This window comes from Nipponia nippon, unplaced genomic scaffold (assembly GCF_047370975.1).
Source record: "Nipponia nippon isolate SJK-2023a ecotype South Korea unplaced genomic scaffold, ASM4737097v1 scaffold_13, whole genome shotgun sequence".
Lineage (NCBI taxonomy): Eukaryota > Metazoa > Chordata > Aves > Pelecaniformes > Threskiornithidae > Nipponia > Nipponia nippon.
The window spans coordinates 16,804,063-16,826,366 of NW_028262324.1; the positions used below are offsets into that span (position 1 = coordinate 16,804,063).

The window sequence follows — 22,304 nt, forward strand, 5'->3', positions numbered from 1 at the left end:
TAAGCTTTTCCCAAACCTGCATCCCAGCCCTGCTGCCCCTTTTCCAGACCCAGCCCTGCCGAGGGGCTCCAGCTCCCGGGGTCACCGCGCAAGGTGGGGAGCAGAGGGGTCACCCCGGCTTCGGAGGGCGGCGGGAGGCAGCAGCTCGAGGCTCTGCCAAGGGCCACGCTTTGGGGAACACCCGGGGCGGGCGGCAACGCCGGCAAACGGGCAGATCTGTTAAAAGGCGGTTGACAACTTAAGAGGGCGACTCAGAGGAAGACACTGTCCCTTTTCACAGCTTGTTTATCTGCCTGCACAAGAGCCTGAGTCAGGCTGTGCGGGCGCAGGCGGGGGCTGCCAGCCTCCCCGGCACACACCCAGGAAAGCAAACACGGGCTCTGCCTGCGCAGGACCGGGGAAGGCAAGAAACCGGCGGGCTTTGAAGCAGCTCCAGGACCAGGGTGGGTGCGAGGGAAGTGGCAGTCCTCTGCTGAACACCTTGAGCAAATGAGGAGTTATTTTGGGCAACCGGCAGTGCAAACACCCTCTTAATGCAACCCTGTCTTACTAAGGAGAGTAAAAATAACGCCATCAGTGTGGCTGGCCTTCCATGTGCAGTATTTTCCAGTGCCTGGGCAGGAAGATGCCTCTGTGATACGTGGTGGTGAGCAAAGTGGGCACTGAAGCTGGAACCAAGGGAGGTTTGCTCTTGCTGAGGTGCTGGGACCAAGCCCGGGGCTCCCCGGACAGCCCCGGGGGACAGCCGGGCACTCAGCTCCTGCCACCTCTGACAGAGGGGCCAGAGCAGGGACAGATGCTGTCAGTCGTTCCTGCCCTGTGCTTGGCCAGAAAACCAGACAGAAATTGTGGCAGTCCCTGCAGCCTGGCCTGGCCCCATGCACCCCGAACACACAACACCCCTCACGGCAAGGACCTGCTCCTGCTTCTGCGTCAAGCAAGAAAAATCTGTTTCGGATCGCTCTGCAGCAGACAGCGCCACAACAGCTGTTTGTCACACGTTACCCGGAGCAAATTAAACACATCCTGAGTGCGGGACCTCAGGCTGCCGAGTGCATCCAAAGTTCACGTAGGGTAAGGGAGGAAAAGCGGGCTTGTAACGGCAGAGCCGGACCCTGAACCCTCCAGCACGAGCCCAAACACACTCACACTTGTCACCGCCGATGGGGAGGGCCCGGGAAGCAGCCCTGGGAGCGGGGCCAGCTCGGGGCAGGTGAAACCAGCTGCCAACGGGGCTGTGGGCTCCTGCCGCCACCAGCCCCCCCTCGGCCCCGCAGCGGCCTGGCAAGGGAAAGGGGTTCCTGCTCCCTCAGTGCCGGGAGGGCCGGGCAGCCCCCTGGACCCCCACCCCCAGTGAGCCCTCCCTGCACCCGCGGGAACGGCTCGGCTCAGCTCTGTCAACACTGCCAGCACCGAGCGGTCTGGGAAGAGGGCGACATTTGCAGAGGCTCCTCCTGAGTCCGAGTAAGGAGAGCGGGACCCCATGGCGGTAACGGCAGGGGCGCGCTGACGGGGCAGCGCTCGCAGGCAGTACCTGCGCGGTACGTCCCACGGTGTTGCGGGCGCTGCTCCGGGTTGGCGGGGCGAGAAGGGCAGTGCCGACACCAGCGTTGTGCCTGGCAAAGGCTCCCCCCCGCCACCTGCACGCCCCCAGCCTGCGCGCGCACGTGGTGGAGCGGCGCATGGACGGCGTTCATTAAAACCAGCTGTCCTGAGCTTTCCCGCAGCAAGGATTTGCTGCGCTCGCTCTCACCTCCTTCCCTGCCTCCCTCACAGATGGCGATGAAGGAGGGGGCTCCCCTGGCCACCGTGGCTCAGCTCCATCACCGGGGATGCTGCCTTTCCAGGGCCCCTCTGCCACGCGGGGTAGCACAGGGCAGCGCTGCTGCCAAATCAGCCATGTGCCCCCACAGCAGGGCTGGGGCCCAGCGACACCAGGAGTCCCCGGCTCGTGGGGCTTTTCCTAAGCTCTTGGCGCGCTCAGACCTTACTGTGACGCTGTCTGTACCAAAAAGCCCTTTGTGGAGCTGAAAGAGGCTGCACGTCTTGCTGCAAACCCTCCCAGTGCAGTGCTGCGGCATGCCCGAGCAGAAAGCGTCGTCCGTGGCTGGGGGCCCCTCGCCGGGACCGCCCCGAGTGCCGGGGGAGCAGACGCAGCTGCGCGACCGGGACAGGGCACACTGGGAGACGGGGAGAGCCCAGGACAGCAGGGCTTTACTGGGGCACAGCCCGTGCGTGGGCCCTGTGGGGCGACCCGGAGCACGCCAAGTGACGGACCCCAGCCGCTTTCAGGACGTTGCCATCCGCAAGAAGGTCCCCAGTACCCACAGCAGCCCTGGAGCAACACACCAACACCAACCCTCCTGGGCTCTGGAAGGGGAACAGGGTGAGGGGTCTGGGGGAGCAGGAGGGGACCCGCTGGGCTGAGGAGGATTTCCCGCGTGCAGCCGCCTCTGGCACAGGGGCTGCAGCGTCCCGCACCCAGCCAAGGGCCAGACAAAGGAGGCTGACATGGGGCTCCACCAGGAACAAAACCCATCCTTGGTCCCGGCCCTGACCGGCTTAAATCACACGAAGAAAAACCAGTAACTAAACAAAGCCTGCTCCAGAGGTGAGACATAAGGTGAGCCTTATTCTCACAAGCCACACTGCTGCTCAGGTGCCGAGAGCACTCCCAAGCCCCATGGAGGTGTGGGGTCTCTGCCCTCTGCCCCTGCTAGGTGGTCTCGAGTGCGCGTGGTCACCCTCGGGGGGCACAGGGAGGGCCAGGCCGGGCCAGGCAGCACCGCTGGCAGTCCCATGGGGCCAGAGACCCCCGGGCAGGAGAGCGGGAGCCGGCGCATGGGGCAAGAGCTGCCAGGGAAAGCGCCGGTCCCTGCTCCGTGCACACCTCCCCGTGGCACTGTGCCCCGGAGCAAACAGCAAGGTTTCCAGCACGTTTTCCCTGAAGCAGCAAAGTTTCCAGCACATTTTCCCTCCGTCCACTACGTCTCTTGGGGACGCATTTATGGGAAGGGGGACCGGCCGCTGCAATCCCGAGCAGCTCTCTCTCTTGCCAGAAATGACCTGCTATGGAGATAAAGCACGAGGGAAGAAAACTTTATAAGGAGAAAACATTCCCCAAGTTTCTGGCACCTCGGTGCAAACTGCACAGCCCCTCTCCTCCCCCGCTTGCTATTTTTTTCCCCTCCTCTTACCCGGCAGCGGCTCCAGCCCCTGCCCGGGGGAGGCTCCGGGGGCCGAGGGGCCGCGCAGGGGCCGGGGCGGGAGCTCGACCCCCGGCCGCCCTTTTTCTTTTTTTTTTTTTTTGGGGGGGGGCGGGGGGGTGTTTTAAATAGGTGGGACCGAAACCACTCCGTTTCCTGGAAACTTTGTTTTCCCTTTCTTTCCCTCCGCCATCCCCGGCCGCGGGGGTGTGCGCGGCGGCGGGCGCGGTATAAACGGAGCGAGCGGCGGCGCCGGGCGGCGGGCGCTGAGGGGCAGCTCCGCGGGACCGGGACCAGCACCAGCACCGGGACCAGCACGACCCCGACGCAGGGCACCATGGCCGAAGGTAGGGGCGCAGGGCGATCCCCTCCCGCAGGTGCCCGGGGCTTCTGGCCCGCGGCCAGCGCTGGCCGCCCGCGGCTCCCCCGCCGCCGTCCCGCGGTGCTCCCGCAGCCGGGGCTCGGTGGCTCCTCCGGCCGTGAGCCGCTCGCTCGGGGCAAGAGCCGTCTCACCCAACTCTCAGCTAAAGCAAAGGGCGGCGGGGAGCGGGAAAGACCGAAACAGAGGATGGCAACGACGAGACAAGCGCGGCTTCGCGCAGGGTCTGCTCCCTTCCCTCCCTCGCAGCCGCAACGCTCGCCGCCGGCCGGAGCGGTGCCGGTGTTTGCAGAATGAAGTTTGGTGCTATTTAAAGCTTTAAGTGCCCTCAGAGAAGAGTGTTGACAGCTGGACCAGGAACATGTGCCTACATCCCACCCTGGTTTAAGGAGGATTCCTGGAGGCTCAGTCAGAGGCAACGCTTCTGGCCCTCAGAAATCCGTCCACGCAGGTGGCCTTTCGGGCTTGCGTGAGGGGGCACAGACACCCCCGCCTCCCCCAGAGCCCCAGGAAACGGGACCGTGCGACACCGATGGACGCACAGCCCTCCGGGCGAGAAGGCATCGCTCTGCCCTGGTGCCCAGCAGCGCCGCGGGCTGGCCCAGCTCACCGGGCTCCCGGCGCCGCAGCGGCGGTGCCAACGGGGGTCCCTGGGGTCTGCACCGGCACAGGCACTGCCAGCACCCGGCACAAAGCTGAGCCGCTACACCCCAGGCAGCCCTTGCTCCAGCACCGCCGTGCCTGGGACCCCGCTGCCGTCTACATGCCCTGGCGGCACTGCAGCCCCCTCCCCACCCGTCTCTTGGTGCTGATCAGTCTGGGAAGAGGCACTTGCACTTTGAAAAACTCTCCACTTTTTGCTAAATCTGCTGAGGATGATAACCCTGGGTGACCAGGACAAGGAGCAGCGCCGGTCCTGCTCTATTTAACACACTTATTTGCAATGGGTTTGGCTCGGTGTCAGCAAGGTTTGCACTCACGCAGTTCGTGCGCTCTAGCACGGAGCGTGTTCCTGCTTACAAAGCAGGAGGCGGCAAGGGAAAGGTCCTTTCTGTGCTCTGTCCCCGCTCCAGGGTCCCGATGGACCGGCTGGAGGGACCTTGCCCTTATTTGCGGACAGCCCCGGCTGTCTGCAGCAGCTCTCGCGCTGGGGACCAGCGATGAGCCCGTCTGCCTCCCCCCAGTGCACGCTGTGGTGTCCCCGTGCCTGGAGAGCCAGGAGCGGGATTTCCATTTAGCTCTGGGAACGGCAAGCTCAGGGTCAGCCGTTTCCATCTGGCACTGCCCCGAGGAGGGCACGGTGACCACCACTGCTGGCATGCAAGCGCTGGGAAGGGCACAGCCAGGGAGGGCTGCAGCACAAGGGCAGCCGGCGGAGCATCGCCCCTCACAAGCCGCCCCAGTCCCCGGCTGGCGCTGAGCTCGCTGTTTGCTCTCCTGCACTAAACGCTTTCGCTTATTCTGGCAACTAACCGGTCTGACGGCAGAGCATTCAAGGGTCACTGGCCTTGAGCAACGATGAACGATATCGCATCGCTCCAGCGCAGCGCCTGGGGCGGCAGGCATGTGGCCGCCGGCAGCTCCAGCACATAGTCCTGCCTGCATTGGCAGCCAGGCTGGGAGGCAGAGCAGAGCGCCCGAGGCCAGGGAATCAGACATCCTCTTTGTCACCAAATTTATAGTTCATCTCTCCAATTTACCGCTCCGTGACTGCTGACAAAGCTGCCCGGAGAGCTGCCCTCGGCCTGGCTGAGGCACAGAACCGTCCCAGGCACTCTCGGGGCTCAGCAGCGCTCGGTTGGGGTGGGGGAACACAGACAGCAAACCCCGGCCGATGGGCCCCACACCTCCCAGAAAGCATAAACGAGCACTGGGCTTTGCTCCAGCACTGGATGCCGTGAGCCGCAGACCTGGCACGGCTCTGGCAGCACACAGTGCCCCTCCTCCATGGCGATACTGTGGAGGGCAGCACCACGGCACAAGAAATACAGCACCGAGCTCGGGCAGGAGGGCAGCGCTTCGCCGTGAGCTCGGCTGCCGGCTGGCTGCAGGACCCCTGCCCCAGCACCCACAGAGCCCTCCAGGAGGGATGCTCAGAGCCCAGCACAGCCATAGCGCCCAGGGCTGTGCCAGGCACGCCGGGGGAGGACAGGGCAGCTTGGGCGGAGGAGGCTGCCAGACCCCAGCACCAAGGTCCAAAAACCCAGGGCTCCGGGTGAGGGTAATAGCAATCCCTTCCAGCCCGACCGCAGGGGCTGCGCGCACGGGAGACGGCTGCGCTCCGGAGCTGGGAGCACGCAGCAGAGGGGAGAGCTGTACGTGCTGCTGCCTTTGCAGATCTGGTGCTGGAGACATGGGATCTGCAGTGCGAGCGCAACGGCCGGGAGCACCGGACGGCGGAGATGGGCTGCCAGCAGCTGGTGGTGCGACGGGGGCAGCCCTTCACCATCACCCTGCACTTCTCGGGCAGAGACTACGAGGCGGGAGTGGACAAACTCGCTTTCAACGTGGAGACGGGTGAGTGCTGCCATGCCCTGCACCGCGAGTGAGCACCTGCGGCGGGGCGAGCTGCTCCCGGCCCGAGGGCTCACGTGGGTTCCGGGCCAAGGCACCTGCCCCATCTCACGCAGTCTCCCCCCCATCCCCTCCTGGCAGAGGCTGGTGCTGTGCACAGCCTTTATACCAAAATGGAGAGAAAAGGTAGACACTCTGCTCCATAACGAGAGCTGAAGGGAGGTGATAACGAAATGAAACAAAAAGCCGCTTCCTCCTCCCCGAGGCTGAGCCAGGCTCGGGGCCACACCGGAGCCGCTAGCTCACTGGGAACTGCCTTGGCTGGGGCCAGGGAACCCGCCTGGGTCTCTTGCCCTTCTGAGAAACACCAGCATAAGCGAATCCTTTCGGCCAGAGGGTTTCACAGCACTTTTGCTGACCGTCTTTTTACCCGGCCACCCCTGCCCCCATCGCTCGGACGTCCCCGGAGCGGGGTTTGCTCAGGAAACACAAGCCCTGGAGAAAGGAAGCGTTCCCATTGAGCCTCCCCAGCACACAGCCCCGCTGCACGTCCCCCCCCGAGCGGTGCCGGAGCCGGCGCACGGAAGCTGGGCGCAGCCGCGCAGGTCCCTGTGCTCCACGCTGGGGGCTTCTCCCGCTGTTGCCGTGGCCCTGGAGAGAGCCCGCTGACAGTGGTGGGGACAGGGACATCGCTCCCACGGCCAGAGCCGGGCGCAGCCGCCAGGCAGGAGCTCAGCCCCTGCCAGCTCAGAGCAAAGGGAGAGGAAACTCTTTCTTGGGCAAGAGTTATTTTGGGTCTGCAGCATCCTGCCAAGTCAACCAGGCCAGAACTCAAAGTGAAACTGCACCCGGGTTTCCTCACAGCATAAAATGCTCTTTCTCTTTTCCCGCAAAAGCTCCAATCCTGCCATGGGTGACAAACACGAACCCAGTGCCCCCCAGCTTCACCCTGAACTGGCAGCTCCCCCGCTCCCAAGCCAGCTGTGGTGGGGGTCCGCCTGCCCACCGCTCAAACCCGCTGGGTTTTTACGAGGTCTTGCTGCATCCCGGGTTACCCCACGCTGGTTTTGCAAGCGAGGAGAAGCCCCCACACAGCCCCCGGGCGAAGGCAGCGGCTGGCAGCAGCTGCTGTCAGGCTGGAGCGCAGCCCCGGGGCTTGCGGAAAAAGGGCAAGGGTGCTTCGGCTCTCACAAAGGCACGCGGCCGCGTGGCCTCGCCAGAGGTGGCCCCGGCACATCCCTCACCAGGGCGGTGCAGCCAGGGCAGGGGCCACCAGACCTGGCCGCCAGGACAGCAAGGCCACGTGCCACCTCCCGCTGGAAAGAGGGAAACGGCTCCGTGCAAAAATAGAGCCGATATTTTTAAAGCGGCCATGTTTGAAGAGCCCTGCTCAGGCGCCTGGGGATGCCACAGGTTTTGCAGGCAGGGAGGAGGAGGCGGCGGCAGCAGGCTCCCGTGTCTGTCTGTCCCCACAGCAGCGCCAGGCTGGCCCTTGCCAAAAGGACAGGGTTAGCTCAGCCCAGCCTCCCCGAAAGGACAGAGAGGAGAAACTGTGTCACTCTCATGAGTTCATGAGTATTTTTGGTGACTCGCCTGGCGCCCTGCCCACGCTGCGGGCAAAGGCGGGCGGGGGATCAGCCCGAGGGCACCCCCACGGAGCCATGCTTGCCGGGGCTGGGCGTCACCGCTCCTGGAGGAGCAGTGTTTGGAGCTGGCTCCGCGCAGGTGGCTTGGATGCAGCCTCATGCTCGGAGGGGCCGGCAGGGATCACGCTGTCCTCGGCCCAAGCGCTGCGGCCACTGATGTAATCGCTAATCGTGGGATGTTTACAGCAACGCCTGGGGCTGCACGCACGTAGCGGGGCTCCCACTGAGAGCACCCTGGCGATGGGGGCTGCGGTGTCGGCAGCTGGGCTCTGCCGGGGCCCCCACGCCGTGGGCTGCGGTGGGACCGGGCTGTGCGGGCACAGGGACCTGGCAGCTCTGCTCCGAGCGAAGGAGGCATGGCCCTGGGGCGGGAGCACTCCCTCCGCTCTCCTGGCCCTGGGGCACCCGCGGGCGAGTCCCTCCATCCTGCCCTTTCCCAAAGAGCAAGGGACGTGCCTGAACGTCCCACGGCTGGGCTGCCCCGTGCCCCGATACCCGACAAACCAAACAGCAAACATTCCCAGGCTGCAAGAGCCGAGGCCCAGGCAGCCGCCACAGGGCGGAGGGCACGGGAGCACTGCGGGGCACTGGTGGGACAGGTCCCCTTGGTGCAGCCCTGGCAGCACGAGGCTCCCAGAGCACCGGGAGAGCTGACATGCTCCTTCTTGGCAGGGCCCTGCCCCATCGAGACATCAGGAACCAGGTCCCACTTTGCCGTGACCGACTTCCCGGACGAGTCAGGCTGGAGTGCCGTGGTCCAGCAGCAGGACAGGGGCTCCCTCTCCATCTCACTCTGCTCCCCCCCCAGCGCCTGTGTTGGCCGCTACAGCCTGACGCTGGAGACCTCCACCGGCTACCAGGGCACCAGCTGCCACATCGGGGACTTCGTTCTGCTCTTTAACGCCTGGCACCCAGGTGAGCCTTTCACCCTCCTGAGACCAAAGGGGAGCACAGGCCACCCCTCAGCTCTGCCGGGGCAGCACATACCCACAGGTCTCACCCTGTTGAGACCCCAGGTGCCCCAAGCCCTGCCCTGAGTTCAGGCTGAAGCAGAAATCCCTACTTGGCTTCCACCTCTGTGTGGTCCCCACAGCAGGTTGGGCCCACAAGCACCGTCCCCCACCCCAGGACACACACAGCCCCTTTGCCAGCACCCCAAACATCCAGCACCCTGTCCAGGCTGCCCCCCCGTGCAATGCCCCCCAGCAGCTCACCTCTGCAGAGCTGGTGTGAAGCCCTGGGCAGCCCCTGGCAGCAGCTCCCAACCAGGCAGTAGGCAGAGGAAAAGCCCCTACTTAATTGCCCCTAATTAATTGCCCCCACCTGGCCCAGCCCTGCCCACCTGCCCCCGGGCCAGATCACCCCACTGCGGGCTCAGGGACCAGCCCCGGGTCCTCCCAGGGGTGTCACTGTCCCGGTAAAATTCAGGCAGCCTGACACAGAAGGAAGGATGGGTACTGCAGGGTTTAATGATGCTGGGCAAACAACAGCCAGGATTTTCATCTCTCCGTGTCCTTCCTCTGCCCCCGGAGCAGCCCCGCTCACAGCCCCACCTGCCCAGACCTCGGCTGACGGAGCCGATTTCCTGAATCCCGAAGGCTTGGTGCTGGCTCCACCGAGATAAGGGGCTTTAGGAAGCTTGGCTCGCCCAGGGCCGTGCCGAGCGCTGGCGCTGGGGATGTATGTGTTGGGTGTTTTTCTGAAAACATTTCCAGTAAATAGTGATTTTTCCAGCAGTAACTGCTGTGCGAGCAAAATGGCTTCAGCTGTGATCCCAGCCAGCACTCCAGGTTCCCACTGCTCGCTTCTCCCACCAGGACGGTTTCCCCTCCTGGGAAAAGACCCGACTCCATAAAACAAAAGGGAGGAAAGAAAGAGAGAAATGAGAAAGAGTGGAAAAGAAAACCACAAGCCTGCTGAAATTTTCCCATCAGCCGAAATCAAACTGGGTTGAAATTCTCCAGCAGCTTTCTCAGGCGGGAGCAGTTCCAGGCCCCATTGCCTCATTTCCCAGCAGACGCAGACCCGTCCCCGGCCGCTGCCTGGCACGTCCCGGGGAGGGGGGAGCGCTGAGCGGGGCCAGGGGCGCGGGGCAGAGCCCTGTCCCTGTCCCCATCTCTCACTTTTCCCACAGAGGACACGGTTTTCCTCCGCGATGAGGACGAGCGCTGCGAGTACGTGCTGTCCCAGCAGGGGCTCATCTACCAGGGTGCCCGCGACTACATCACCTCCACCCCCTGGAACTTTGGCCAGGTGAGCGGGCACAGCCCCCCGGGACCCCCGGGACCCCCGGCCAAGCTCAGCCTGTGCAGCCCTGGCAGTGCCGCCTGTGTCCCCCCAAACCTGCACCCCAAACGCAGCCAGCACCTCGGGGAGGATCCGGCCCCGCCACACGGCTGCGGGACAAACAAGGATCTCATTCCCAAGAGGGGAACACGCTGACTTTGAAGTGTGGCAGAGCGAGGGGAGCGTTCCTGCAAGGCTCCTGTGGTCCCTGGGGCCGCATGCTCCTAATCGGGGTGGCCATGCTGCACTAGGAGCCGGCACCCGATAATGTGCTCCCCAGCGCCGTGCTGGCTGTGCCGATAAGGCAGCGCCTGTGCCCCAAGCTGCAGCCCCGCCACGGTCACACCGGGCCCCCAGCGCTGGGGGAGCCGACCGCCCTCCCGGAGCTCTGGGCCGTCCCGGAGGGGCCGTGGGGCCAGTGGTGCGCGTGGCCCCCGCAGGATCCGTGCCTCGATTCCAGGAAGGGCTGTGACTCACCCGGTGATGGGAAATAGGTGGTTTTCCCTGAGGTCAGGTCTGTGCCTGACCCCCGTGCAGCGGCAGCTGCAGGAAGCAGGATCTGGCCCTGGCTGGCCCTGGCACAAGGGTGGGAGCTCGACCTTGAGCTTCGCAGGCTGAGCCTCCGCCGGCCGCAGCGCCAGCCCCTTGTCGCGGTGACACCGATGGGGGCCGTCACTCAGCAGGTGCTGGCTCGGGGAGGGGGGGCCGTGACCCCTGTGTCCCCAGCAGATCCGCTCGCAGGGGCACCGTGGTGAGCCAGGGAGGGAGGATGGAGGCGGGAGAGCCCCCGTGCACTGTAGGGACCTCACACACCTTTTCCCCCCGCTCTGCACCAGTTCGAGGATGACATCTTGTCCATCTGCCTCAAGCTGCTGGACACAAACCCCAAATTCCTGAGGGACCAAAACCGGGATTGCTCCCGCCGCAACGACCCCGTGTACATCGGCAGGGTGGTGAGCGCCATGGTGAGTCCTGCGGAGCTCCGGCTGCCAGCACCACCCCTTGCACCGCGGCCGCCTGCGTCCCGGCGAGCTCTTGCACGGCTCCAGGATGGTTAATGGGGGTGACAGCACGTGTGAGCTGGGGGAAGGCGCTTTCCCTCCCTCACCAACCTGCTCCTGCCCCTCTCTGCCCAGCCATCCATCCATCACAGCCCCTCTTGTCCTGCCGCAGGTAAATTGTAACGATGAGGACCGGGGGGTGCTGGCAGGGCGGTGGGACAACCATTACGAAGATGGGATGAGCCCAATGGCCTGGATCGGCAGCGTGGATATTCTCAAGAGGTGGAAGAAGTTTGGGTGCCAGCCAGTCAAGTACGGCCAGTGCTGGGTCTTCGCTGCCGTGGCGTGTACCGGTGAGGGCGGATGTCTCCCCTTCCCTGCAGGATGGGGTCACCCGTGTCCCCTGTCTCCCACCCCTGCCCTTCACCCGCTCCCTGTGCTGCAGCAGGAGGGAACCGCTGGGGCTGATTACAATCAGCCCGCGATGATTGCTTAGCAATTAAGCTCCCTGTTACTCTAATTTGTCAGGAAGTGGAGGGAAAAAATGATCCAAAAGGGCTCTGGCTTTTCAATTAGCGCTGCCTCCCCAGCTGGGCAGAGAGGGAGGGGCTGGATGCACGGCACAGGAGAAGGAAAGTGCCTTTAAGGTCAAGTTTGCAATAAAGTCACGAATCCACTGATCAAAATAATTTCACTGCCACCGGCGCAGTCAGGCTGGGGCAGAAGAGAAGAAAAACTCCAGGCTCACTTCTGTTAAGTGCACACACACTCTTGCATGCTCACAAGCGCCCTGAGAAAACCGCTGTGCTTGCAGGGTTGCATGAGTGCGCGTGTGCATTTATATAGCACAGATAGGCGAGATCCTTTTTAGAGGAGAGAAATAGCAGAAAACTGAAGTGGATTTTCTGCAACTCACAGAAGTTTATAGCCTTCCTTTGAAGCGTTGTAACTACCTCCCCGTTCCCCAGGGAGCTCCGCTCGCAGTAAAAGGCAGCTGTGAGATTAAATAAGAGGTTGCAGCACGCTGCTGCCTGTGCACTCCCTCAAAAGCACTCGCAGCCGCTTTTGTGCCTTTTTTCTACTGCAATATCAAAACCCGGCAGACTGTCAGTGCCGCGTGCCACCCGTCTTGCCTGCGGCACGCCGAGTCCCGGGGATCAGTCCCTGGGCACCCCTTTGAGGGGGAAAGGGGAGGGCAGGAGCCATGCAAACCTGGGGCTCCATGGGCCGGGAGCTGTGCAAACCCAGGGCTGTGCAAACCTGGGGCTGCCCGGGACAGGAGCTGTGCAAACCCGGGACCCCCGGCGCGGGGACCCCGTCTGACCCTGCCCTGCCTCCCTGCAGTCATGCGGTGCCTGGGGATCCCCAGCCGGGTGGTGACCAACTACAACTCAGCCCACGACACCAATGGCAACCTGGTCATCGACCGCTACCTCAACGAGATGGGGGAGGAGGACCGGCGCTCCAAGGACATGATCTGGTGAGCAGCATGGTGGGTCCCAGCCCGCCCACCCCCCGGGCAGCGTTTGCCTCTTCCCCGGAGCCCGGCGGGCGCTGGGGGAGGCTGAGGCCCCTATGTCCCGGCTTCCCTTGCAGGAACTTCCACTGCTGGGTGGAGTCCTGGATGGCCCGTCCAGACCTGGCACCCGGCTACGATGGGTGGCAGGCACTGGACCCGACGCCCCAGGAGAAGAGCGAAGGTATGGCATGCAGAGCGCGGGTGCTCCGTCCCGCCCCGCACCCCCGGCACGGCAGGGTCTCCTCCCGCCACGACCATGCCTTGCCCCTGCCATGGCCGAACCCTGGGCAGTGACGGCGGCTCTGCTCCTTGCAGGGGTTTTCTGCTGCGGGCCGGCCCCTGTCAAAGCCGTCAAGGAGGGCGACCTGCAGCTGAAGTACGACATCCCCTTCATCTTCGCGGAGGTGAACGCCGATGTGGTGTACTGGGTGGTGCAGCGCGACGGCTCGCAGAAGAAGAGCACCCACTCCTCGGTTGTGGGGAAGAACATCAGCACCAAGAGCGTGGGCAGGGACAGCAGGGAGGACATCACCCACACCTACAAGTACCCGGAGGGTACGGGGCGGCAGCGGGGGCAGAGACGCCCCGGGGCAGCGGCTGTTGGGAAACAGAGTGGGGGAACAGTTAATGAATGCAGCAACTGCACCAGGAGGGCTCCGGGGAGCAGGGACGCAGCTCGGACCATGCCCTCCCAGTGCCCCCCTGGAACCACGTTTATTTTCATGCACCACAGGGTCTGAAAAGGAGAGAGAAGTGTTTGCGAAGGCAGAGCACGAGAAGCGCTCTCTCAGGGAGGAGGACGAGGGGCTGCACCTCAAGATCAAGCTGTCAGAGGGCGCAAACAACGGCTGCGACTTCGACGTCTTCGCCGTCATCAACAACGCCACAGACACAGAGCGAGTCTGCAGGCTCATGCTGTGCGCTCGAACCGCCAGCTACAACGGCACCGTTGGGCCCCAGTGCGGGATGAAGGACCTGCTGAATGTCACCCTCGCGCCCTGGGAAGGTAAGAGACCTGCTGACAGCGAGGAGAGGACGCTTCGGTGAGGGCTGGGGTCAGGTCAGCAATTTTCCCGTGTTCAGCTGCATCTCTGGGGTCTGCGGTGAGGCCACGGTGCCGGGGATGGGTCCCCCTGCCAGAGGACCACTGTGCTGGCCAGGGGCCGGGGCAGCCAGCGGGAGGGAGCCACCACCACTGGGTCTGGGCTCTGCACTGACAGCTTTCCAGAGAGGAGCCCCTGGTCACAGCCGCCAGCCACCCGCTCGGCACACACAGCGGCTGAGCCGCAGTAAGAGCTGGGCGCGTCCCGCCGGGGCGCCGGCGCGGGGAGCTGGGACCAGCGGGAAGGGCTGCAGGCTCGCACAGAGCCCCGCAGCCCCGCTCAGGACCTGGGGGTCAGCGCGAACCTCCCTGAAAGCAAGGTGTGAGCCAAGGGCCGGGTTTTGCTTTCAGCCTTCCTGGTCCTCGCTTCTCCAGCTTGGCACTGCCCGGTGCTGCAGGGGCGATTGTAGCCCCTCTGGTTGTACCGCTGCTGGTCTGGCAGGTCAGCACGCTCCGGGCTGGCATAGGGCAGCAATCAGAGGTTTCTTTTTAATGCCATGAAATAACAGCAGCGTTAAAGCATGGCCTGAGGCTGGGTGGCAGGGACAGCCAGCACCCAGAGCCGGTGCCGGCGTGTTTATGCATCTGGCAGCCCCACGCCGCGTCAGCACCGTCCACCAGCAGCCGCCCCAGTGGGCAAAGGCCCCGGCTGGCAGGGGCTCGTGCGAGCCGCGGCTCCGTCACAAGGCTGCTCGGAGAGCGATGCCTCCTGCGGGGGCTTCCTCCTCATTTATCTGCCACTGCGGATTTTTAACCTTTGATGAAAGGATAAGGCACATTGCTCAGGCGGGGGGCTGGCAAGGCATGTAGAGCAGGACAAAAGTTACTGCCATTGCATCCGTCGTGCCGAGGGAGCAAGCTGTGCGCAGCCCAAGGCTGTCATCCCCGGGCGCTCTGCTGCACTCGTCTGCATCCCTCTCTTGCTCTTCCATGTGCCTCTGCTTCCCAAGCCGGAGCTGGGCTAGGCTGGCCTCTCCGGCAGGATTTTCCCACAGGCAGGGAGAGCGGGACCTGACCCAGGGTCGGCTCCGATACCACGGTCCCAGCTGGTCCCAGGCTGATCCCAGCAGCGCTGAAGCTCTCGGCGGCTCCTCCTTGGGCAGGCACAACATCTCACGGCGTTTCGCCACAGCTCTCCTGGCACAGGCCCACTGAACCTTCATTTGCCTTTGTTACAAATGAGCATTACCGCCTGGTAATTAAACAAGAGTTTTGATTTATGTCAGTTTTACACAGAGGCTTCAGGGCTTGGAAGCATAATACATCTGCTGTCCTGGAACAGCCTAATTTTTAATCTACGCCAAGATCTGCTCTCCTAACAGGGCCCATAACAAATGCAGTACTCAGCTCTCTGCTATTTGTTGAGCTGCACTAAGGGAATAACAAATGTGCCCGCTCTCGCCACCGCGAAGGGAAGCGGGACGCTGCCTGTGCCCGTGCTGGCGCTCCCACCCCGCCACGTCGGCACCAGCGCCCGCAGAGCTGCTCCGGAGCCCTCTGCGGGGACGGACGGGGACCACGCGGCGCCCAGCCCGCTGGAGGAGCCCTGCTGGCCTTCAGGGTCTGTAACATTCCCATCCACAAGTTAATCCAACGTCATTTTCTCTGAAGCTTTAATTACAAGCTTCTCCCCCCAGCTCCTGCCCGGGAATGCAGACCCCAGGACTCCCCAGACTGCAGCCTTTAGGGAACCCCTGCACTCTGCGCCGGTGCGGGGAGCCCAGCCAGGGGGGCCAGGCCTGTCTCCCTCCCCACGGCCCCAGCTGATGCTGCAGCGCTCCCTGTCCTGCCCCGGGAACGCCGGGCTGCGCTTCCAGCAGCCACAGCCGCTCCAGGGCCCTTCCCCAGGACAGCTCTGCAGCTGGTTGCCTTCACCCTCCTTCGCCCCAGCACAAGACAGCCCAGTCCCCAAAGGGCTTTGGGATAAACAAGGCTCAGAGCTGAGCGAGGGCAGCTGCCGGGGAGCCGGCTGCCTCCCACTGCTGGCTGCGAAGCCTCTCTGGGGCCCCGGTGCGGGTGCATCCCCGGGTCCCTGGCACATGGCTCCTTCCCCTCCCCACGCCCTGAACGTCACTTCTGGTGCCTGGTTTCGGAGCCCTGGTCAGGCTGCGAGGTTGTTCACCGCCGCCCCTGCTTCCCTGCGTGGGCAGGAGCGGCACCGGCACCCAGCACTCCAGCAGCACCCCGAGGACCCAGCTGGGCACAGGGTGGCTGGCTGCAGGTGTCTGCAGCTGCGATCTGGTGGCTGATGACAGCTAAATATAACGTGTTTTCTTTGGGAAGTGATTAGCATTGACAGCCCCCAGCGCAGTTTTGTTCGTGGGCTCATGGTGCCGTGCCCACCCCACGGTGCCCCCTCCCTACAGGAGCACCCCCAGTGCGGTGGGGACCCCAGCTCCCCCAAGACTTTCCCATCCTTGCACGGTGCCTGGAGAAGCTCCTGGGGAGCCCAGAACACCCCAGCAGCAGCCGGGTGCCAGCGCAGGGCTGTGGGCGCTGGGCTGGGGAGGAGGCGAGCCCTGCCCCTGCTCTGCTTCCCCTCCAGAGAAGAGCGTGCCCCTGCGTGTCCTGTACGAGACGTACAGGGAGAGCCTGACCCAGGACAACCTCATCAAGGTGGTGGCTCTCCTGACCGAGTACCAGACCGGTGACGTTGTTGCAGCCATCAGGGATGTCTACATCCAGAATCCAGAGATCAAGATCAGGGTGAGTGCCCAGCACCCTGTCCCGGGCGGGTCTGGGGGGGCATTTCCCATTGACAGGGGGTTGCTGCAGTCACCCTGGGGGGTTGGTCCCAGTGACCCAAGCCCTGGGGCTGGGGCAGCCCCACCGTGGTGGGGCTCAGGCATCAGGTCCTGCATCGCCAAGTGGGGCTGCATCCCCAAGGACCTGCATCCCCAGGGACCTGCACCCCCGGGGACCTGCCTCAGCCCCGCCAGGCTCAGGGCAGGGGGAGCACTGCGGCCCCAGGCAGGGCGGTGCTGGGGCCCAACCCCTCCTGCTTGCAGATTTTAGGGGAGCCGATGCAGAAGCGGAAGCTGGTGGCAGAGATCAGCCTGGTGAACCCCCTCGCAGCCCCCCTGAACAACTGCATCTTCGTGGTGGAGGGCGCCGGCCTCACTGATGGGCAGCAGGTCAAGGAGCTGTAAGCTTTTCCTCCCTTCACCCGGCCGGGCTGTTGGGAATGGGGCAGGGGTGGATTTCTGTGCCCAGAGCCCTCCCCGGGGCCTGGCTCCGCTATGGGCATAGTGGGAGCTGGGGTCACACTGGTCCCTGTGGGAGCATCTCTGCCCCACGCCTCGCTGGGGAGGGGGGCTCGGCCACGCCACGGGGGTCCCTGCTTCCCAGGGCCCCAGCTCCGTCCTGCGGCACCACGGGCACAGGGAGGGCGATGGGTGACCGGGAGGGAGAGGGGCCGCCCCGTTGACCCCCTGCCTTCCCCCAGCGAGGAGCCCGTGGAGCCGCAGGCGCAGGCCAAGTTCAGGCTGGATTTCGTGCCGCACCAGGCGGGGCTGCGCAAGCTGATGGTGGACTTCGAGAGCGACAAGCTGACGGGGGTGAAGGGCTACCGCAACGTCATCATCGCGCCCCAGCCCAAGTGAGCGGCCACCGCGGCCCGCCACCACAGAGACCCTGCCGCCTCCCCTCCCGCTCGGGGGCTCACCGGCCCCCGACTCGCTTTAGCCCAAGATGGTCCCAGCAGCGCGCAGCAGGACGACTGCCGAAGCCCAGCCTGACCCTGACGCAGCGGTCGCGGTGCCGCGCTCCTCCCCGGGAACGCTCGGTGCTGCGGGGCGAGAAGCAACGGGAGCGGGGACAGAGAGAGGGGCTGGGGGCGTGCGGGGGCTCCCCGCAGCAGCCGCTCGCGTCGCCACCTCTCCCTCGCCCTGCGGGGTGGAAACGCCCCGCTCCTGCCTGAACCCCAGCCTGGGCACAGCAGGGACCCCCGGAGCCTCCGAGCCCAGCACGGCCAGCAGCGGGCAGCCCCCTCCTCTTCCTGCAGCGCCGACAGCCCCGGGCCGCAGAGCAGATTTCATGAACCAGACAGCAGAACACCCTTCTCCTGCACCGACTGCACCTCAGCCGTGCTCACGCCTGCCGTTACAATTCTCTGAACGCCATTCGGTATACTGTGAGCACAAAGCTGTTCACACGCTATATACATATATAACAAATCTATTTATAGGTATATAAATACATGCTGCATAAAACCCTACTGCATAGGTAAAGCAGGGTATTCGCTTTAATAACCCTTCCTGTCACTGCGCGCACTGTGCGGTGAGGGATGGGATGTTACTTTGACATGAATTAACTATGCGAGCACTGAATAAAAAGTCTATTTTTCACTTTTAAAGCCATCACAGCTCTTCTTGAGCATCCTTTCCCAACAGAGGCACCCAGCAGCTCCTTGCCCAGCGCCTGAGCAGGTGGGGGCGAGTTCACCCCAGCCCAGCACTGAAGCTGTGGGGTTATCGCTGTGGCTAGTGTTTGCCGCGCTAAAGCTGTGCTGTCGGCTCCGCTTCAGCCACGTCCCTCCACCCCGAGCTGCAGAGCCGGCACAGCCCGCTGCTGTCGGGGTGCTCTGCGGCTCAGGGGTCGTACCCAGAAAGAGCCGCTGCAGGGCCCCGCAGTGACCCCTGCGGCTCTCCCTGTCCCACAGCACCCACGGCATGGGGCAAACTGGGATCAGCCTCCAAGGCGGCACAGCCCCAGAGGCTAACACAGATACCACGCGTTCCCGGTGTGTTTCTCCCGTAGCAGCAACGGCACCACGCTGCGACTGCGCATGCAGAACCGGAGAGAAAACCCCTACAGGAAATTGAACGAACAGATTTTGCATGCCCAGGCTCTCGCCGGGGCCGCCCGCGGGCAGCTGCCAGCACGGCTGGAGAAAGCACGAGCCAGCAGCCGAAGCACAGGAAACCCAACCTGGGAGCGAGGGAGAAGGGGTGGCTGAGCGCAGGGATGCAAGAGGAGGGTGAGGATTTGCCTCAAGCCTGGAACAGGGGTCAAGGCGCAGCTGAAGATAAGCACTTCCCACGCCAGGACGCAACCCTCCTGCTTTCTCCCCACAAACATCGTGGGAGCCTCCCTGTCCCTGTTAAACAAACACTGGAAAAACCCTTGCAGAACCGGTGGTCCCCTGCCGCAGCCAAGGGCTCCCAAATCCGCAGCAGCCCCAGGCGGAGGGGACGCACGCGGCCCAGGCGCCGCCCGCCCCAACCGGGGGACGGTCCTAGCACACGGGGACCCCGCTGGGCGAGCTCGCACCCCACCGGTCCCAGTCACCCCAACACTGCCGGCAGTTGTCGGGGTCTCCGGTCCTGGCCGCAATCCGGGATGCATGGGGAGCAGGGAGCATCTCCTACCCAGGACAACCCGTCCTCCAGCTCCACTTTCTGTTTCTCTCGAAGGTCAGATCAAACCTCCACGTGCAGTGTTGTAGCCCAGCGCCTCCCCTCTCCCTGGCTCTGCTCCCCCCACGGGAGGACGGGCAGGAGCTGCCCTGCGCCCTCCCTGCCCTGCGCCATCCCGGCCCGGGCAGGCAGCAGCCTCGGCTTCTGCTCCGGGTGAGGGGCTGGGGCGGGCGCGGCCGGGCTCAGGCTTCGTGCATGGCAGCAGGTCGAGCCTTTCAAGACGGATCTCCAGGATGGCCACACGGTCCTTCTCCCCTTACCTTGTGGGGATTTAACCACCACACCTCTCCATCCTGCTTTTCTCGAATGCACCCAGAGAACGCGGCTGGGACCACCGCGGGGCTGCAGTGCGGACGCTGGAGGGGAGGAAGGGTCCGGCCCGCGGCAGGGCCGAGGAGCTGCCACCAGCAGCTCTCCCGAGGGACAGAAACGGAGACCGCCCACCCCATGGTGTGCGAACAGGACAGGAGCTCCAGGAGAGACGGGGATGGGGACTCTCCCCTCCTGCAGCCGGGAGGGCGAGTGGTGGGGGCCACGCTGGCCCCCGGCTCTGGCAGCGTCAACCCTCCAGACGCGCGTCCTGGGAGCACAGGCAGCCGCAAAGGGGCGGCGGTGCCTGAAGGAGTTAACGGCATGAACCCAGCGCTGCCTTCCCTTGTCAGGAACATTCCTCAGAGCCAGCGATGATGCACAGCCTTTCTTTAAAGAGCATTTGTTACACACAGCTCTGCTGAGCCAGGCTTCAAGCTGCTCAATGCCTGGTTTAAAAATAACCGGCAGCTCCTCTGGTTCAAAGCTGGGTCCTGATAAAATAAACATTAGCACAGCTATTTCTGAAGGTCACTCCCATCCATCTGAGGCTCGGCAGAGCAAGGCTGCTTTGACGAGAAACGAGCTTGTAAGAGACTCCAAATGCTGCGTTTATGGTTTGGCTCTCTTTAGAGCTGGTTTCTCCCCCATTATCCAGCAACCATCAACCCCTTCCAGGCTGTTTGCAGAGCCTAACGAATTACTTAAGGCACCTCAAGCCCACGGGTGTTTGCCCCACACACCTTCTCAGTCATCCTTCCAGGACTGCGAGAGCAGCGTGAGCGGTCCTGCGGCCGGTGCGGGGCCTCTCCCCAGGCAGAACCGGCACCATCGGCTGCCGTGGCCCGGCGGCGGCTTCCCCACGCACGCCCCTGGGTCACCGAATGCTGTACTGTGCTACGTCCATGCGAGACTCTGGCACTCTTGCCATGCAAGCGATAAATTATAGATTAAATGTTTACAGCATCGATTGCACGGGAGAATTCGTAATTCAGCATTAGCCCAAGTGCCAAAGCAATGTGAGACTGTTTACATCTAGAGGAGAGGTTATTAATACATCTCAGCTCGCCAGAGATGCTGACTTGCCAAGAGGTGACTGTAAGCTCATTTTAGACTTGAGGACCTTTAACTTACCTTCCCTGATGGATCCGAGACTAGAACCAACTACCATAAATCAGAGCGCGCGCAAGTACAATTCTGTGGGCGTTTCACATCCCGCCGCCTCTCAGAGCCCTCCCTCCTCCTCCGCAGACACGGACGCGTGTGCGCACTCGCTGACCCAACGGGACACCCGAGGCACCAGCAAGCAGCAAGAGAAAACCACAGAATAAAACCCAGATGGCAAGCGCCACGCTGCGCTCCCGCGGGAAGCCATCCCCCTTTTCCGACGGCGGGAGCTGCAGGGGACGCCACGGGGAGATGCTTCTTTCAGCGCGGCCATCGAGTAGTGATACAACCAAAAGAGCCTTTCTGTGCCTGCCCGAGCCCGCTATGCAGCCCCCAGGAGGGGACGGCCCCCCAGCCCAGCCCCGCGGCTTCAGTCCTGGCTCTCCTCTGCTCTGCAGGGCAGGTCCCTGTCCTGCCCAGGCTGGACGTACACAGACAAACCAGTAAGGAGACTGGTGAGAGCCAGCCAGGCACTTGCAGCAGACAGGCGTGCTTTCGGTCAGCCTCTTGTCTCATCCCAGAAGAGACTTCCCCTTCCCAGAAGGAAAAGACAAGACCCTAAATCTGCTTATGACTTATTATTAGTTCTCACACTAGCTCATTTCAGCAGCAGCACAACACTGGTCACGGTGACCCAGCCAGGCTGCAACACCACATCAAGTCCCCGAGCGGAGGAGAACTCCGAGACATCTATTTGCAAGCGCTTTCAAGGGTCCAGGCTTGACGGGGCTGCAAAAGGCCTGCCCCTCCGGCTGCCCTGTGCTCGGGTATTTCTGTGCACAAAGCGCTCGTTGGCCTCACACATCGCCCTCCCTGGCTGCGCCGCTGGAACCGGCGCTGGCTGCTCCCCCGGAGCCTCCCTGCCCGTGCCCCGGCCAGTGCCACCCGCGCGGGGAGGGACGCGCGGCGGCTGGGGTTCTGCAGCGCCACGCCAGGCTCCTCTGCAAACCCCACCACAGCCCCAGCCCCACAGCCCCACAGCCCCACAGCCACAGGGAAGCCGAGAGGAGGCTTTGGGTTTTCCCCACCACTGCTGGCAGCGTGGCTGACCAGAACAGAGCAGAAGACCTACCTGAAGCTACTCAGTCTCCCAAGACAAATATTAAGCTTCCCTCGCCCCAGAGCATCAGAAAAACTGTGAAAAGACACTTACACAGTTTTAAGTGAAGAAAAATGTTTCATAGTTAACTCTGTGCCAAAGAAATACAAGGCAGATGCAGGAAGAACGCAACTGGGTGTCCTACATCAATACACACTTCAGCCTCCGTTCCCTGGACAGCATACAAAATATCTCAAAACCCGTATTTGACAATGGCAGTGGAGTAGATGATCGTCATCTGCTGTGGCAATTAGTGGCAGATGTCCCATCATCTCACTGGAGCGGCCGCTTCACTGATTCACGCAGCAGAAGCTGGGCAGCTCAGTAACGAGAACAAGGGGATGCCAAGACGGGATTCGGGGCACGTTCCCAGTGCTGCTGCCCTCTCCCCGGGCGAAGCCGGCCTCCACGCCTCGTCTCCCACCCCGGCACCGCCTCCCTGCGCAGGGCGTTTTGCAGCCAAGAGGACGGAACCCCTGCATAAGGGCCTCGGACGCTCCTGCGTTAAACCCTCCTGCGCTCTGGACCAGCATAACCGTGCAGTTTCAGCTGCTTCAGCATATGTGGAGGCTTGGTAGGGTATTAGCCTTTATTGAACTTCTTGCTAAATGGTGCCATGTGAAGCCCCTGCTGAAAATACTAATAAAGACACAATTTTC

The 22,304-nt window shown here is 63.4% G+C and overlaps 1 protein-coding gene across 1 annotated transcript; it reads left to right on the forward strand.

Moving 5' to 3' along the window:
• The first annotated feature begins 3,418 nt into the window (after positions 1–3,418).
• TGM2 (transglutaminase 2) lies at positions 3,419–18,011 on the forward strand. Its single transcript, XM_087750021.1, has 13 exons — positions 3,419–3,553; positions 5,923–6,102; positions 8,418–8,660; positions 9,880–9,998; positions 10,868–10,996; positions 11,205–11,385; positions 12,377–12,512; positions 12,629–12,732; positions 12,867–13,106; positions 13,285–13,557; positions 16,199–16,359; positions 16,662–16,798; positions 17,099–18,011. The coding sequence occupies exons 1-13, from the start codon at positions 3,544–3,546 to the stop codon at positions 17,253–17,255; spliced, it is 2,070 nt and encodes a 689-aa protein (XP_087606147.1). The 5' UTR covers positions 3,419–3,543; the 3' UTR covers positions 17,256–18,011.
• The last annotated feature ends 4,293 nt before the right edge of the window (positions 18,012–22,304 follow it).

Bases quoted from the DNA above. Each gene is read 5' to 3' on its own strand.
- TGM2 (XM_087750021.1), top strand. The intron at 12,513-12,628 runs GTGAGCAGCATG...CTTCCCTTGCAG, and splicing joins CGCTCCAAGGACATGATCTG to GAACTTCCACTGCTGGGTGG. The intron at 16,360-16,661 runs GTGAGTGCCCAG...TCCTGCTTGCAG, and splicing joins ATCCAGAGATCAAGATCAGG to ATTTTAGGGGAGCCGATGCA.